Here is an 18581-nt window from a genome sequence, read left to right as displayed (position 1 = left end):
ACTTCCTCAGCCGTTACGACGTGCATTCCGGGGAATGGTCGCTTCATCCAGAGGTATTCCAACTACTCGTGGACAAGTGGGGGCTGCCAGAGCTGGACCTGTGTACGGGTCAAGGACAAGGGACGCCTGTGTACGGGTCAAGGACAAGGGACGCAGGCGCAAGTCTGATAGACGCGCTGTCGGTGAAATGGCTGTTTCAACTGGCTTACTTGTTCCCTCCGATATCTCTGCTGCCTCGGGTCCTGCGCAAGTTCAAACAGGACGGAGGCACACTGATCCTGGTGGCCCCAGCATGGCCCAGAAGGCCGTGGTACTCCGATCTGCGGAGCCTGTCCATCGACGCTCCGTACCTCCTACCTCAACGGCGGGACCTGTTGTCTCAGGGGCCCTGTCTTCACCCGGATCTGGGTCGACTATCTTTGATGGCGTGGCTCTTGAGACAGCCGTCCTGAGGTCTCGGGGCTTTTCTAGCTCCGTTATTACCACCATGCTGAGGGCGCGCAAGCCTGCTTCTGCGAGGATCTATCACAGAGTGTGGCACACTTTCTTTCAGTGGTGCGAGGCCAGAAACTGTGATCCCCAGGTGTTCCGGGTTTCGCGTATTCTGGCTTTCCTTCAGTCGGGTTTGGATTTTGGATTACGTCTTTCCTCGCTGAAGGTGCACGTGTCTGCTCTGTCGGTGTGGTTCCAGCGCAGGATCGCTGCTATGCCGGACGTACACACCTTTTTCCAGGGAGTTTTGAGAATCCAGCCTCCCTTTGTGCCACCTGTGGCCCCGTGGGATTTGGCGGTGGTTCTTCGGGCCTTACAGGGTCCGCCTTTTGAGCCCTTGGAATCAGTGGAGCTCAAGTGGCTAACTTTTAAAACTGTTTTCCTCTTGGCAATTGCTTCTGCCAGGAGGGTTTCAGATTTGGGGGCGCTTTCTTGTCGTCCCCCTTTTCTGATTTTTCATCAGGACAGAGCGGTGCTTCGCACTCGTCCTGAGTTCCTGCCTAAGGTGGTTTCCAGGTTCAGCATTAATCAGGAAATTGTTGTACCAGCCTTTCAGTCGCCTGATCTTTCGGCTGGGGAGGCTTCCTTAGACATTGTCCGTGCACTCCATGTTTATGTGGACCGGACTAGTTCTGTGAGGAAGTCGGATTCTTTGTTTATCCTCTTTGGTTTTCACAAGAGGGGTTGGCCTGCCAACAAACAGACTCTAGCCCGTTGGCTTCGTTCTGTTATTATTGAGGCTTATATGCAGGAGGGTTTACCTGTTCCAGCCTCTGTTAAGGCTCATTCCACTCGGTCTGTGGGCCCTTCTTGGGCTGCTAGCCGTGGCGCCTCTGCTGTTCAGCTATGTAAGGCGGCCACCTGGTCTTCCATTCAGACCTTTTTGAGGTTCTATGCGTTTGACACCTTTGCCTCTCAGGATGCTTCCTTTGGGCGCCGGGTTCTCCTATCAGCACAGGAGCGTCCCCGCCCTTAGTTGGACTGCTTTGGGACATCCCCAAGGTCACCCTGTGGACCCCTATGGACCCTGAAGTAGAAAACAAGAGATATGGTAAGAACTTACCTTTGTTATCTCTGTTTCTATGAAGTCCATAGGGTCCACAGGGCACCCGCCCTGACGCACCTGGCTTCATATGGGCCCTGTGACTGGTCACCGGTTTTCCGTCTCCCATTTCTGTGAGTATGGTTCTTGTGTGTTCCAGTCTTCCTTCTCTCTGTTTCGTCTCCTCCTCCGGCCTGGGCTGCTTACCAACTGTGGTGCCTGTGGCTCGGGGGCGGGGTATAGGGGAGGTTGGACCCAAGTGCATCCTGGGAGCAGCTGAAAGCTTTGACTCCATGGTGCCCGAGGATCCAGGATCCAGCTATACCCCAAGGTCACCCTGTGGACCCTATGGACTTCGTAGAAACAGAGATAACAAAGGTAAGTTCTTACCATATCTCTTGTTATACATTATATGCAATACAGTACTATATAGACCAACATACTATAGTGATCAAACACAAAATATACCCAATAAAATAGCAAATAGTAAAAACAAAAGAAATTGCAAAAATTGCTATAGAGACCTGTATCAGTGTAAAGGGCAAATGCCTAAATTGAAGGATTCAAATAATTTGAGACAGAAAAATTTCAACTAGGAGCACGGGGCTGCCTTTCCAACCAAACCTCCGCATCATGGTAGTAGCAAAAAAATGCAATCTCGCAATCTTGCAGGATATAAAATGGAATACTGGATATTACTGTCCCGAAGTTTGCGTTTGACTTGCAAGAACTGCGATCGATTCTTCTGCACCTCCAATGCGAAATCAGGGAACATTGAAACAGAATGGTTCTCATACTGCAGCGGACCCTTGGCACGGGCCAAACGAAGAACAGTGCCCCGATCTTTAAAGTGTAACAGATGAGCAATGAAGGTTCTAGCAGGAGCTCCAGGTGGAGCAGGTCTAGAGCGGAGCCTATGGACATGCTCCATAGGCACAGCAAAGACTTCCCAAGTAAATAGATGAATTAGCCAGTCCTCAAGAAATTTCTCAGGGGTAAAGCCTTCCGACTACTCAAGAAGCCCAACAAGACAGATATTGTTGTGTCTAAGCTGACCCTCAACATCAGACAGTTTAGCTTGAGTGGACACCACCTGAGAAGACAAATGTTCAACCTTATGCTTTAAAGGAGAGGTGACATATTCCAAGTCCAAAATGCGGTGCTCTGCTTCACCCACTCTATCCCTTATTTTTTGGAAATCCTGGTGAAGCAAGGACACATCAACTTGAACTTGACCAATTTTATCAGTGACTCTTTGTTCAGAGGTGGAGATGGCCTGTAAAATTTGTTGTGTAGAATGAGATGCACCACTATGATCAGCATCACCCTCAAGAGGCAGAGGGGGGGGGCAGCCGCAACTTGATTAGATGATAGAGGTACCTGAGATGTTCTGGCATACTTCTCCAGTCTGGCAGCAGCCCCAGTGGTATTGCCAGTTTTACCCATGTTGGTACAAATAATATGAGGACACTCCACACGTAATATAGTGCAATAGAAGCACTATGAGAACCAGCAATTTACAGATAAACACTTAGTGCCAACAGCCTGCAGCACAGCTAATAGGAATTCAATATGTCCCACTTTACAGGATCCAGCAGGTGAACCCAATCAGAGCAGTATTGTATAGGTCACCGACAATAAGGAGCACTGCAGTCAAGCAGCTTCAACCAGACAGCAGTACAGGTTATGCAGATACACTCCTATAATGTAGGCAACAGGAGAAGTGTAATGGAGGAGCGTAGCACAGGAGGCTCCAGGATCTAAGATGGCGGCTGCAAGGTGACTCACCACACCAGAGACCCAGCAGAGGAACAGTAGTGGGGAACAGACACCCAGCACCAATTATTGCAGAGTGGAGCGCCGTGGAAGGACCACAACAGCATCAGGAGGAGGCCAAGTTCAGCCGCAAGGCAGCATCACACAGTGGTCAGGAGCGCTCACTGATAGGAGAGCAGACACTGCTACAGTCTCAGGATGCTCCATCGCAGATTCAGCCACTGCAAGGCACCGGAGACCCCCACACGACACACCAGAGACCTCAGGAGACATACCCGCACCAGCAGGTAAGATAGATCACCAGGGAAACAAGATAAAATCCTGAGAAATCATGGGAGCCGCAGCAAAACGCTGTCACTCCATGCAAAACCAAGCCACGCCCTCTGTACCCAATGATGTTATTCCCTAAGGACTATTTGAATGTGAACCTATAAATTGTACTGCAGTGACCTTTGGAAGTCAGTGCATTGAGAACTGAAGGTTTGTGTTGGTGCCAGCCACGCATGCGCAGTGTAAGGGGCGGTACTCTATTTGTATTTCTTTGTGCAAATAAATCTTTTGGACTTTGGAACTCCAACTAAGCTGAGCGGCCTTCCCTTTATTAAAGTAAAATAATTGTGAACAATGGGGGCTGTTATTGACCAAGCCAGCGTGCCTCTAGTGGTCTTACACGGTATCTGCCTGGTGATCGTAACAGATGTTCTAACTGAGGGCATGATTCAGCAAGGAATGCTACAGAGAAATTGCACGCACCCAGCCACTGCAATAATATGCTAATGAACGCATCCCTGGGTGCAACTAGACCTCTGGCCGCATGGTCTTAATTATACATGCCCCCGTAATGGCGCTCAAATGCACAGACACCTTGCGTTTCTGACCACTGGCCAAATGGCACTTCCTGTCAGTCACGTTCAGGAGGGAATGCGTACACACTGCAAACCCTTACTGGACCGCAGTGACTGGTTCGCACACGGGTAGTGCGATGCATGAGCAAAAATACAAATTCCTCAGTTGCATAGACTGCATGTGTGTATTTCATGAGCACACATTTCTGTGAATTAGCAGCTCCACCATTTTGTGAGTGACAGCAATCTCATTCTGTGAGTGCTGAATCTGCCGTTAACCACAGGGTGTGATGGCATACCTAATCTGTATTGCGCAAGGAACACGTCCATTAAGGCGTCAGCCTTAATGATCGTAATTTCATTGCTTTTTGAAGTTTGAGTGGCAGAAAATCAATAGGTTTTGTGAATTTTCAGATCATGTCTAAGCAACCTTAATGGAACATATGAAACCATAAGGTTTTTGGTCTATGGAATATATATATATATATATATATACAGTATATATATATATATATATATATATATATATATATACACATAGTATATATATATATATACATATAATTCAGGGAACTACCTCACCGTCGTGGGCACGATTTGGTGTAAAAAGCCACCAATTGGATACACGATCGCGCATCATGTACGATGTCCAAATCGTGAAATCGTACACGATAAATCATGAGCTTACCAAACAACACACAAGGATCTTCACGATTGGTTGAAAATTTTAAAAATGGGTGGGGCTAGCTAGGGGGTATAAAAAGCAGGCACCATTTTAACTCTGTGCACATTCTGCTCTGCTACTAGTGAGGCTAGGTGTATACCTGCTGAACCCAGTACATAACTACTGTGCTCTACTTTGTATTTGGCTTGCCTTTGCAAAGTGTGTTCTACCTGCAAGTGTGTGCTACCTGCATTCTATCCTGTTCCTGAATTCTGTGCTGATGGATCCCTATTGGTATAGAGTGTTGGTCGCCTATGCTGGGGTCAAGGTGATGAAGGAAAGGACCACTCAAAAAGGAGGAGAAGATGCTGAACCAAGGAGTGGCTGCTGCAAAGGGATACTCGCTCTCACATGCCCCTGCTGATGGAGATCAAGGCGAACACGGGCTACCGCATCTACCTGCGCATGGATGATGCCACCTTCTTGGAGTTGCTGAGTATGGTGACCCCCTACATCCGAAGGCAGGACACAAGGCTGCGGAGGACAATCCCTGCTGAAGAGAGGCAGGTGGCTACCCTGAGGTACCTGGCTACAGGAAGGTCACTGGAAGACCTGAAGTTTGGGACCCTCATCTCCCCTCAGTCCTTGGGCATCATCATCCCGGAGACCTGCAAGGCTATTGTTAAAGTGCTGCAGTACCAGTATTGTAAGGTAAGAAAAAAAACACTACACATTTATTTCTTGTGAAAGAAAAAAAAAAATATCTTTTTTTTTTCTTCACTCATTAGATAACAATATTGTCTGCCAATAAGGCTGCACCAATAACACTGTGCCAATAACACTGCACAGTAATACATAAGATTTTTGAGGTTTTTTATATATAAATTTTAAAGCATGCATATAAAATGCAGAAAACAGCATTATCACCAAATGTTATCAGTCCCAATAGGTAGCCTGCTGTATGGTATATGGTTGGTCAGATGCCAGATTAAACAGGCCAATACACACATGGCACAAGTACAGATTGTGGCCCCGGCTTCCATCAATCTGTACTTGCTCCATGTGTGTAGTGACCTTGTCCAATCAGCGTCATCACCACCGTATACCATACAGTAGCTATTGGGTGTGATAAAATTTGGTGATAGTACAGGCAACAATAATACAAAAAATACATCTTCAAAAAATGTGGCAAATCATCTTCTGCCTCCAGCAGAGCAGTGTAAATAGCCTGGCTTGTGGATGGGGTACTGGGTGGGGGAGTAACCTCCAACTGGGCTGGGGGGCCCCACAGAGGCGGTTGGGGCAGGTGAGCACATAAGAGGGTCTGCTATATATGTAGAAATATGCAGATTAGAAGTTAGAGGCCTAATCAGCAGCTCATAGACCAGCCTCTGAAACTCCCTCTGTCTGTGTCCTATCATTTGGCGCATTGCGCTATTTATATGCGACGTAAAGTCATCAATATGGTCCGGTTTTCTTTGGAGGATTCATTCTGCCTGCTGCAGGAATATGTCCTCCGGCTCGGTGGGTTGCTGTTGCCGCTGCTTTCTGCCCTACCATTTTTTTTCCTTTGGGGAGATGCGGAAGATGTTGGGGGGGGTTCAATGGTCGGTGGGCATGGGGATGATATATCCACCTTGCTGTCTCTGATCAGACTGCTGTCAGGAGTTATGGACAAATCAGGGTCTTGGGTGGGAGTCTGTATAGGAAGAAAATGGAGAAAAATATTATGGTCATGTTTTAACTCATTTTTTTACTATTTTTCTAGTTTCCAAACACCATGGATGAGTCAAAGAGCATCGCTGAAGAGCTTGAACAACGTTGGAATTTCCCTAACTGTGGAGGATCAATCGAATGGAAAACATATACGCATCAACCCACCTGCCAACACCGGATCATATTACTACAACTATAAAGGCTTCTTCCGCATCATTCTCATGGCAGTGGTGAATGCCAACTATGAATTTATGTTTGTGGATGTTGGCAAGAATGGCCGTGCTTCGGATTGTGGTTCCTTCAAACAGACAGCTTTCTACCAGAGACTCGCCAACAAAACCCTCCACTTGCCATCACTGGACCAGACAAAGCACGGCCTAATTTAGTTTTCATTGCAGACATGAACATGTGATAAAGCCATTTGCACAGAGGGCCTGACCAGACAGAAGAGGATCTACAACTATCGTCTATCCCGGGCACGGTGCATTGTGGAAAATGCGTTTGGAATACTGAGTAACCGGTTCCGCATTTTTCACACCACCATAAACCTATGTGGGGATAAGATAGACTGGGTCATGATGGCATGCTGTGTGCACAATGGGGACCAGTCACAGCTAGGTCAGAAGATGCAGGACATCCGAAGGAGATTACCCAGTTTACATCAGTGTCTGCACCACCAATTCAAAGAACATCGACAGCACGTGCCAAAGAAGTGAGGGAGGAGTATATGGACCTAGTGCAGTGCCATGGTAGGAGGACTGTCTGAGATAACTGTCTAAAGTGGACATTTCAGATTTTTCTAAAATTTTTTGTTTTTAAAAAAGGTTTTGGTGTATGAACTGTGTCTCTGCTTACCAAAACAGCCTCAGATGGTCCACTCACTTCTGCAGCCTCCACTAGTCCCTCTTGCTTGGCCATCAACACATGTGACTGCCGTTGTGGCTCCAGCTCGCTGATGAAGGACATCAGGTGGTAGTACCACAGTGTGGGCTGATGGATATCATTGGTGGCTGTTCCGGAATGCTTGAATTCCTCCACTTTCTTCCTTTCCTTTACGTACACCGTGCGCAAATTCTGGATTTTTACGCGGACCATTTTGATGGTAGCATCAGAGTAAAACTTCTTGTTGTACTTGAGCAATTCCTCCAACACTGTCATTTTTCTTGACTTATTGGAGTAGGCTCTACAGCTTATCTGCCATAGACATTCTGTGGACTCCAAGATCTACAGGAATCCAGTGACATATTCTTTCTCCTTATCCATAGACATTTTTAGTAAGAAGAAAAATATGGACATATATAGTTTTTTCAATAAATCTAAATAGTTTTGTGATTTTTAATGTTGAATATGTTTGGTTGTATTGTAATGTATATATTTTAATTTTTAGACACATTTAATTTTTTTACAGGGATTTAATATATTTGTTATGGTGTTTTAATATGTCTGTTATTGTGTTGTAATATGTTTGTTATGGTGTTTTAATATGTTTGTTATGGAGTTTTTTACGGTGTTTTAATATATTTTGTATGGTGTTTTAATGTTTGTTATGGTGTTTTAATATTTTCTAGGTAATTAATAGGTGGCGCCTGACATTGGTGGACAGTGGGTAGGTGGTATAAAATGCATGACCCAGCCACCGCCTGCCTCATATAGGTGGGCAGGGGCTGGGTCATGCGTTATACTTTTAGGGGGACAGAGGGTGGGTGACATTGGTAGGCAGTGGGTAGGTGGGTGGCTTACATTGGTGGACAGGGTGTATAATGCATAACCCAGCCACCGCCCACCTCATATAGATGGGCGGTGGCTGGGTCATGCCTTATACTTTTAGGGGGACAGAGCGTGGGTGACATTGGTGGGCAGTGGGTAGGTGGGTGGCTCACATTGGTGGACAGAGTGTATAATGCATGACCCAGCCACCACCCGCCTCATATAGGCAGATGGTGGCTGGGACATGCATTTATAGGTGGACAGTGGGTGGCTCACATTGGTGGACAGTGGTTATAGGTGCATCAATGCAGCAGCAATACTCACCAAAACACAGAAGTCCAGACTTGGGTGTGCAGGCTGATTCACATCCTTCTCCTTCAAATCACGATGCTGCACAAGATGGTGATTGGATGTGTACAGGGATCAGTCAGTCAAGTTACGGGAAAAGTTATGTAAAAAGTACTCACGATCTGCACCACATAGTGTACGAGATTGGCAAATCTGCCCCACAGCACGGCAGATTTGAAGATGCAATGTACGACCTGTGGGTATGCGCATCAGTATCGTAATCTTGAGTAGACACAATGCGTCAGAATCGGGCAAATCATGTAAAATGTTGCCAAGTGTGTAGGCACCTTAAGGTGATATAAATCACCAAGAAAAACCTCTTAGAAAGAATTTCAAGAGTCTCCGGCTGTATGTAGTTAATCCAACCATCTCAGTGGTAAACATATATTGTGCCTTGTATTGTCTAACCTCCTTTTAAGAGTGTATAATAGAAGGTGACATTCACGGATCCACAGTCATTTACTGAAAATAAGTTGTTACTTATGGATCCTTCTACGATCCGAAATGTATGTGTGCACTGGTGGTAATACTCACAGACCTTAAATAAGCAAGCTGCAACTGCCCGTATATTAGTGCTCCATAGCTGGGTATATCAGGTGCCCATTGGCTTGCATATCATTGTCCTCTGGTTCATCAAGAGGAAAAGGTGACCATACGGTACGGGGGCCCCCTTACATTCACTTGCCCATATTCAGCAGCACATTTCACTCGACAAGTATCTCTTTTCTCAATATCACCCTTTGCATACATCCCCCAACTTCCTGTCACCAGAAGTCCTCAGGCAGTGACAGGAGGAAGCCGGCAGTGAGTGGTCAGTGACTGACCTGTTATCTGGTTACTTCCTCTAGTCTGTAAGAGCTGCACAATGATGAGAGTGGGGGATGGAGGACCTTCTCTATCACAGTTCTTACCTGTGCACTTATTAAACCACCCTCATTATACATCCCCTGACTTTCTGTCACCAGAAGTCCTCAGGCAGTGACAGGAGGAAGCCGGCAGTGATCGGTCAGTGACTGACCTGTTACCAGGTTACTTCCTCTAGTCTGTAAGAGCCACACAATGGTGAGAGCGGAGGATGGAGGACCTTCTCTATCACAGCTCTTACCTGTGCACCTATCAGACCACCCTCATTATACATCCCCTGACTTTCTGTCACCAGAAGTCCTCAGGCAGTGACAGAATGAAGCCGGCAGTTAGTGGTCAGTGACTGACCTGTTACCAGGTTACTCCCTCTAGTCTGTAAGAGCTGAACAATGGTGAGAGGGGGATGGAGGACCTACTCTATCACAGCTCTTACCTGTGCACTTATCAGACCACCCTCATTATACATCCCCTGACTTTCTGTCACCAGAAGTCCTCAGGCAGTGACAGGAGGAAGCTGGCAGTGAGTGGTCAGTGACTGACCTGTTATCAGGTTACTTCCTCTAGTCTGTAAGAGCTGCACAATGGTGAGAGTGGGGGATGGAGGACCTTCTCTATCACAGTTCTTACCTGTGCACTTATCAGACCACCCTCATTATACATCCCCTGACTTTCTGTCACCAGAAGTCCTCAGGCAGTGACAGAAGGAAGCCGGCAGTGAGTGGTCAGTGACTGACCTGTTACCAGGTTATTCCCTCTAGTCTGTAAGAGCTGCACAATGGTGAGAGCGGGGGATGGAGGACCTTCTCTATCAAAGCTCTTACCTGTACACTTATCAGACATATGCTGAGAAATAGATGATGATAAAGTCAATCACTAAGTAGAGCAGGTTGGCAGTAGTTTATCAAATATATTTATATTTAATACATTGCTACAGTCATTAATAAGGTACTTTACAATAGAATTACAATATCCATTCAGTAAGATGCAATAGTAATATAAAATGTATTATATAGAACAAAGTATGCAGTGATAAAAGGTGTTAGTAAGATTATTTACAATGTATGCAGTGATGAAAGGTGTCAGTAAGATTATTTACAATGTATGCAGTGACGAAAGGTGTCAGTAATATTAGTTACAATGTATGCAATGATGAAAGGTGTCAGTAAGATTAGTTACAATGTATGCAGTAATGAAAGGTGTCAGTAAGATTAGTTACAATGTATGCAGTGATGAAAGGTGTCAGTAAGATTAGTTACAATGTATGCAGTGATGAAAGGTGTCAGTAAGATTAGTTACAATGTATGCAGTGATGAAAGGTGTCAGTAAGATTAGTTACAATGTATGCAGTGATGAAAGGTGTCAGTAAGATTAGTTACAATGTATGCAGTGATGAAAGGTGTCAGTAAGATTAGTTACAATGTATGCAGTGATGAAAGGTGTAAGTAAGATTAGTTACAATGTATGCAGTGATGAAAGGTGTCAGTAAGATTAGTTACAATGTATGCAGTGATGAAAGGTGTCAGTAAGATTAGTTACAATGTATGCAGTGATGAAAGGTATCAGTAAGATTAGTTACAATGTATGCAGTGATGAAATGTGTCAGTAAGATTAGTTACAATGTATGCAGTGATGAAAGGTATCAGTAAGATTAGTTACAATGTATGCAGTGATGAAATGTGTCAGTAAGATTAGTTACAATGTATGCAGTGATGAAAGGTGTCAGTAAGATTGGTTACAATGTATGCAGTGATGAAAGGTATCAGTAAGATTAGTTACAATGTATGCAGTGATGAAAGGTGTCAGTAAGATTAGTTACAATGTATGCAGTGATGAAAGGTATCAGTAAGATTAGTTACAATGTATGCAGTGATGAAATGTGTCAGTAAGATTAGTTACAATGTATGCAGTGATGAAAGGTGTCAGTAAGATTGGTTACAATGTATGCAGTGATGAAAGGTGTAAGTAAGATTAGTTACAATGTATGCAGTGATAAAAGGTGTCAGTAAGATTAGTTACAATGTATGCAGTGATGAAAGGTGTCAGTAAGATTAGTTACAATGTAAGCAGTGATGAAAGGTGGCAGTAGATTAGTTACAATGTATGCAGTTATGAAAGGTGTCAGTAAGATTAGTTACAATGTATGCAGTGAGGAGAGGTGTCAGTAAGATTAGTTACAATGTATGCAGTGATGAAAGGTGTCAGTAAGATTAGTTACAATGCATGCGGTGATGAAAGGTGTCAGTAAGATTAGTTACAATGCATGCGGTGATGAAAGGTGTCAGTTAGATTAGTTACAATGTATGCAGTGATGAAAGGTGTCAGTAAGATTAGTTACAATGTATGCAGTGATGAGAGGTGTCAGTATGATTAGTTACAGTGTATGCAGTGATAAAAGGTGTCAGTAAGATTAGTTACAATGTATGCAGTGATGAAAGGTGTCAGTAAGATTAGTTACAATGTATGCAGTGATGAAAGGTGGCAGTAGATTAGTTACAATGTATGCAGTTATGAGAGGTGTCAGTAAGATTAGTTACAATGTATGCAGTGATGAAATGTGTCAGTAAGATTAGTTACACTGTATGCAGTGATGAAAGGTGGCAGTAGATTAGTTACAATGTATGCAGTGATGAAAGGTGGCAGTAGATTAGTTACAATGTATGCAGTTATGAGAGGTGTAAGTAAGATTAGTTACAATGTATGCAGTGATGAAAGGTATCAGTAAGATTAGTTACAATGTATGCAGTGATGAAAGGTGGCAGTAGATTAGTTACAATGTAAGCAGTGATGAAAGGTGTCAGTAAGATTAGTTACAATGTATGCAGTGATGAAAGGTGTCAGTAAGATTAGTTACAATGTATGCAGTGATGAAAGGTGTCAGTAAGATTAGTTACAATGTATGCCGTGATGAAAGGTGTCAGTAAGGTTAGTTACAATGTATGCAGTGATAAAAGGTGTCAGTAAGATTAGTTACAATGTATGCAGTGATGAAAGGTGTCAGTAAGATTAGTTACAATGTATGCAGTGATGAAAGGTGTCAGTAAGATTAGTTACAATGTATGCAGTGATTAAATGTGTCAGTAGATTAGTTACAATGTATGCAGTGATGAAAGGTGTCAGTAGATTAGTTACAATGTATGCAGTGATTAAATGTGTCAGTAGATTAGTTACAATGTATGCAGTGATGAAAGGTGTCAGTAGATTAGTTACAATGTATGCAGTGATTAAATGTGTCAGTAGATTAGTTACAATGCATGCATGGTACATTGCCAGCCAAAATCATTCTAAGGACAATTTGATATTATCCCGTCTTACTGATATCTCTATATGAGGCTAATATAATCTGTCTTCTCATTGGTTTGGCCTGATAATCATGGCACTTTTCAGGCATCTAATGACACACTGCACTAAGTCTAGAAATATAGCAAGAAGTGGCTAGTAACTTACCATTTATAATGTATTATCTGATGAGGACCGTGGCCTAGCTAGCAATGGTGGCAGTCGAGTGTCCCCTGAGCTCCTGCCTAGCCTGATGATAACAGGCTTTCTCTGCAGCTCCTCAGGGATATCAGCACCCCCCAGATACTTCTCCTCACACCCTACACTTTACCTTATACTGGAAGGCACGGTTGCGGAGGCAGCCGCAGCGGACCTCCAGGGGCACATGATCGGGGCCACCTGAACTGTGGCAGCTCGATGGAGCCCTCATTGTAGATCCCCCAGGTGGCATCCTGACTGTGGGACCCCACTGGCTATACAGCCCCCACTACCTCGCTGGAGCCTGTGTTCATGACCCCAGGGCCTGAAGAGATGCTGTCCGTCTAGACCTTCCACCTTGCGGTGGCCATCTTAACCCTCCCTCCTACTGTTTCCTGCAGCCATCTACTGCACAGCCATGTGGTCACCAGTGGCACCTTGGTCACTGGCTGGACCATGGGTGGTGCCCCCCACCTGTGTGACAGCTTGGAGTGCCTGGTGGTGGAAACAGAGGGTGGTGAGTCCCTGCAGGTAGACTCCATTTTATCTCCCCATATACCTTCATCTCCATCTGCTGCATTACTCTCCCATACCTTCCACTGTTTTGGTTGTGGGATTGGTAGGATTAAGTTCTGTTGAGGCCCTCTACCACTATTTTTGTGGGTGACCTGCATATTTATCAGTATATATCTTAATCCACATATTTAATAAGTAATGCCTGATATTTTTACAATTGCTCTGCAAATTATGTACTATATCTGATACTTTGGCACCCTCTTGTGGTTATTGATGATAACTTTACCATAATTAGCTACATTTTCATATATATCTGGTCCTGATTAGTGCGTATTACTGTGAAGCTATAGCAGCAGACTGTTTCCTTCCATCTGGCTCTTACCTTCTGCTACAGTTCTCACCTGGTCTCCACCAGCACTACAGTTGTGAAGATTTATTTCCTTTTTTTATATTTAACACTGTTTGCAGGTTTTTTTTATAAGTGATCTTGCATCTGTTATTTGATATCTCCTTTTATGGCGCTAGAGGCTCTGTGTGTTGAGCTGAGGATGCACAACTAATAACGCCATTCAACCTGCCTGGATCGCTATTGTAGAACCCTATCTTTTCCTTCATATCCGTGTCTATTGTTGTTTTCTCTATGCCTACTATCTCACCATGTCATGGAATAAAAATCCTCCACAAGCTTCTGCGAATTTCAGACCTAAATTCAAGAGCTCTCAAAATCAAGCATTGCACCCAAAATCCCCCTCCTCCCCAAGAACTTTCCAGACTTCATGATGAAGTTGAAGCTCTCAGGAAAGACAGGAGGGCCAAGAGAATCTGTCTCATTGTAACAATTTATGCATTCGTAATATAGCAGAGCCGGTCCTTGGCTCCTCCCTATCATCGTTTCTGAAGGCCTTCTTCTGACATATAGTGCCAGATCTTATGGATGAGGATTGTTTATGTGATAGAGCCCACAGGGTGCTCCGATCAAAACCTTCTCCATCTCAGCCACCTAGGGATGTCATAGTCCGTCTGCACTATTTTCGGTCAAAGGAATGGATCCTGTCGTCCATTCATGACTCTGCAGTGATTCCTTTCCAAGATATGCAGTTACAAGTTTTTCAGGGCTTGGTCCCCACCACTATTCAAAAACAATTGGACCTCCAGCCGGTCACTAAGATTCTGTGACAGCATCAAATCTGTATAGATGGGGATTCCCCTTTATGCTTTAGGTTTCAGTGAACAACTAATGTCAAAACCCTCATCCAAGGTCAAGAACTACTGGCCATGCTGTGCCTACTTCCAATGCCGACCTTCACTCCGGAGACTGCCATACTACCTCCCAAGTCATAGCTCTCTATGCCCCCTTCACCAAAGTGGACCAGGATATCTCGTCATCATTCCGAGGACTGTGACCCCACTTGAATTACCTGCATAATTGTTCTTGACATGCTTCTTCTATATAGGGGTTTAATGGCTCTCGCTCTGCAATTTTTGTTGTTTGATGGGAAAAATAACAACTCCCCCATCTTGATCCTTTATAACCTTTGACATTATTTTGTTCATATGCTGTAAGGTTTTGATATTGTGTTTTCTTCTAACCAATGGTTGTTTTGATATGTTATGTTTTTTTCTTTTTTCCTCCATCATTTTCCCTAGGTTTCCCTCTCTCCTACTACCTTTTCCCCTCCATACCCTTCTCCTTTCCTTCCTCCCTGTTTTTCCCTTAGTCTCCCTCTCTCCTACCTCCCTTCCTATCCCTACCCTTCTCCTTTTCCTCCTCCATTTTTCCCTTAGTCTCCCTCTTCTACATCCCTTTCCCTCCCTATACTTCTCATTTCCCTCCTCCCTATTTTTCCCTTAGTCTTCCCTCTCCTACCTCCCTTCCCTTCTCCTTTCCCTCCTCCCTGTTTTTCCCTTAGTCTCCCCTCTCCTACCTCCCTTCCCCTCCCTACCCTTCTCCTTTCCCTCCTCCCTGTTTTTCTCTTAGTCTCCCCTCTCCTACCTACCTTCCCCTCCCTACCCTTCTCCTTTCCCTCCTCCCTGTTTTTCCCTTAGTCTCCCCTCTCGTACCTACCTTCCCCTCCCTACCCTTCTCCTTTCCCTCCTCCCTGTTTTTCCCTTAGTCTTCCCTCTCCTACCTCCCTTCCCCTCCCTACCCTTCTCCTTTCCCTCCTCCCTGTTTTTCCCATAGTCTCTCCTCTCTCCTACCTCCCTTCCCCTCCTTACCCTTCTCCTTTCCCTCCTGTTTTTCCCTTAGTCTCCCCTCTTCTACATCCCTTTCCCTCCCTATCCTTCTCCTTTCCCTCCTCCCTGTTTTTACCTTAGTCTCGCCTCTCTCCTACCTCCCTTCTTCTCCTTACCCTTCTCCTTTCCCTCCTGTTTTTCCCTTAGTCTCCCCTCTCCTACCTCCCTTCCCCACCCAACCCTTCTCCTTTCCCTCCTCCCTGTTTTTCCCTTAGTCTCCTCTCTCCTACCTCCCTTCCCCACCCAACCCTTCTCCTTTCCCTCCTCCCTGTTTTTCCCTTAGTCTCTCCTCTCTCTTACCTCCCTACCCTTCTCCTTTCCCTCCTACCTGTTTTTCCCTTAGTCTTCCCTCTCCTACCTCCCTTCCCCTCCCTACCCTTCTCCTTTCCCTCCTCCGTTTTTCCCTTAGTCTCCCCTCTCTTACCTCACTTCCCCACCCAACCCTTCTCCTTTCCCTCCTCCCTGTTTTTCCCTTAGTCTCCCTCTCTCCTATCTCCGTTTCCTTCTCCACTCCCTTACCCCATTTTTTTATCATTATGACCCAGGTATATTATACCTGTATTTCAGGGATTGTTTGTATGTTTCAGTTATTATCAATTCTGTATGAGGGTTCAGGCAGATTCGGCCATGTTAGACAGTTCTGCCACTGCCCCCATGCTCCCTTCAATATTTGTATTCATGTTGATTATTTCTGTAGGGGTATTGATTTGGGACCCATTTATTCTGGGTATTTACTCGTATGGGTTCTTTGTTTTTTATATTTTCTTTTATGTTTCTTGTCTTTTTTTTGTGACTTTCCATGTTTACTCCTTGTATTCTCTTCCATTTTTTTTTTTTTGGGGGGGGTCTTCTCTATTGGCCCACTTTGTGGTTGCTCATATTTTTGTGTTATTTGTGTAGCATATTCTCACATTTTTCTCTGTCACTTAAATTTCTATCTATTAGTGCGAATGGACTGAATTCTCCTAGGAAACGTACAGTTCTCCTGGGGGCTTGTAGGAGGAAGAAAGCAGATATTGCCTTCCTGCAAAAGATGCAAATGATGCATTTCCAGCCCCGAGGTAGGTGGTTTTCTCGGACCTTCTTTGCTTCAGCGACTTGTAAAAAAATGAGGGGTTGCCATTTTAATCTATTGTAAGCTTCCATTTGTTCACACAAAAACTGTAATAGACCCAGAGGGACATTTCCTCATGGTGATTGGCACCCTTCACGCTGAGACCCTCACCTTAGTTTCAGTTTATGCTCCCAACCAAGATCAGCCCCAATTTGTTTATTCTTTATTTCGGCATATTGGTACAGAGGCGCAGGGACACATAATTATGGGTGGGGATTTTAAAGCTATTATTGACCCTTTGTTAGATAAAACTAATCCCCCTGCCCGCACTTCGGGAACCTCACTCCCCAGGGCATCCCGTACTCTCATTTCTTCCCTTAAACATTATGGTCTCTGCTACTCCTGGCATTTTAAATATCTTCAGTCTAATTATTATACCCATTTCTCGGCTCCACATCAGCATTACTCAAGAATTTATATGATCCATGTCTCCTCCTCTATTAAGCCCTTGGTTTTAGATGCAGGCATTACCCCACTCTCCTGGACAGACCATGCAGCTGTTTATATTCTTTTAGATATATATTGTTCTGCTCTTAGATAATGCAATTGGTGCTTAGATTATTCCCTTCTACAGCACCCCTCTGCTTTACAAGAAATTAAGCTAGCAACAGTCCATTATTTCAAGACTTCCTCTCCCGGCATTTACTCCAGGATCCCCTGGGAAGCCCATAAGGCTACTATACGAGGTCTTCTCATTGCTAAAACCTCAGCGGTTAGGAAAGCAGCCACACAGATGATTCAACTCCTGGAGTCACAAATGTCCACATTACTGGCTCAACACAAACTATCCCCTAGCACCTCAGTACATTACCAAAAAGAGAATCTATGAGGTCAACTAAATACCCTCTTCTCTCACCGCACCGCACTTACTTTAAAGAAGCTTCGTCAGTGCTTTTTTACGATAAGGTTGATGAAACAGATTCTTTATTAGCGAATAAGGTACCTCATAGGCAAGCGTTAGGTGCGATAGTCAAATTGTATTCACTTGGTTCTTTCACCTATGACCCTGAAATAATGGCTGAGGAATTTCAGACCTTTTATAGTTCTCTTTATAATTTAACGGAGTCTTCCTTTTCCTCCTCCTGTTGGGACTGAGGAAGTCACTCATATCTTTCATCCACCCCTCTACCTAGCCTAGACCCTCATCTGACTATACTCAATGAGCGTATTTCACATAAAGAGACAATAGTTGCTATAAAATCAATGCGAATCTCTGTCACCCCAGGTCCTGACGGGTAATTATTTGCAAAAAAACTTGCTCCACACCTTACTTACACCTTATTTAATGACATCATGGAGTGCGCCTCCTCTGCTCCTGGGCCAGTATTGTGATCCCAAAGCCAGATAAAGATCCGAAACAATGTATTAACTATAGGCCAATTTCGTTGTTGAATGTTGACCTGAAAATGTATGCTAAAATCTTAGCCAATCGCTTGGCCCCTTTACTTTCATACCTGCTATATCCTGATCAGGTCGGGTTTATACCAGGGTACCAGGCATTAAACAACACTAGAAGGGCTATTGACTTGATTCACTCTATTCATAAACAGAAACGTCCCTCTCTTATTTTAGTGCTTGGTGTGCAGGCCTTCAGTCACATTTCCTGACCCTTTGTTTATGCAGTTCTTGATAAAATGGGCTTCTCTGGTAAATTCATGGATGGCGTCCTAGCGCTTTATCGCTTACCATCGTCACGGGTCTCAGTTAATAACGTTAGCTCCTCTAACTTTAGGATTGCTAATGGTACCAGGCAGGGTTGTCCTCTCTCACTTGCGATGGAACCACTGG

General features: G+C 44.5%; 1 protein-coding gene across 1 annotated transcript in view; it reads right to left on the bottom strand.

Annotated features, from left to right (window-relative positions):
* Positions 1-18581, bottom strand: part of LOC148443391 (uncharacterized) — an 89136-nt gene that overhangs the window by 54333 nt on the left and 16222 nt on the right. The window contains exons 7-10 of the mRNA XM_088462892.1: positions 7391-7686; positions 2915-3034; positions 2591-2810; positions 2234-2377 (exon numbers count right to left, since the gene is read on the bottom strand). Coding sequence (XP_088319018.1) covers positions 2234-2377; positions 2591-2810; positions 2915-3034; positions 7391-7686 — 780 coding nt within the window. The remainder of the gene's footprint in view (positions 1-2233; positions 2378-2590; positions 2811-2914; positions 3035-7390; positions 7687-18581) is intronic.

This window comes from Taudactylus pleione, unplaced genomic scaffold (genome assembly GCF_031769625.1).
Source record: "Taudactylus pleione unplaced genomic scaffold, aTauple2 ptg001285l, whole genome shotgun sequence".
Lineage (NCBI taxonomy): Eukaryota > Metazoa > Chordata > Amphibia > Anura > Myobatrachidae > Taudactylus > Taudactylus pleione.
The sequence above is the reverse complement of the archived record's forward strand: the minus strand, read 5'-3'. Positions and strand labels throughout refer to the sequence as shown.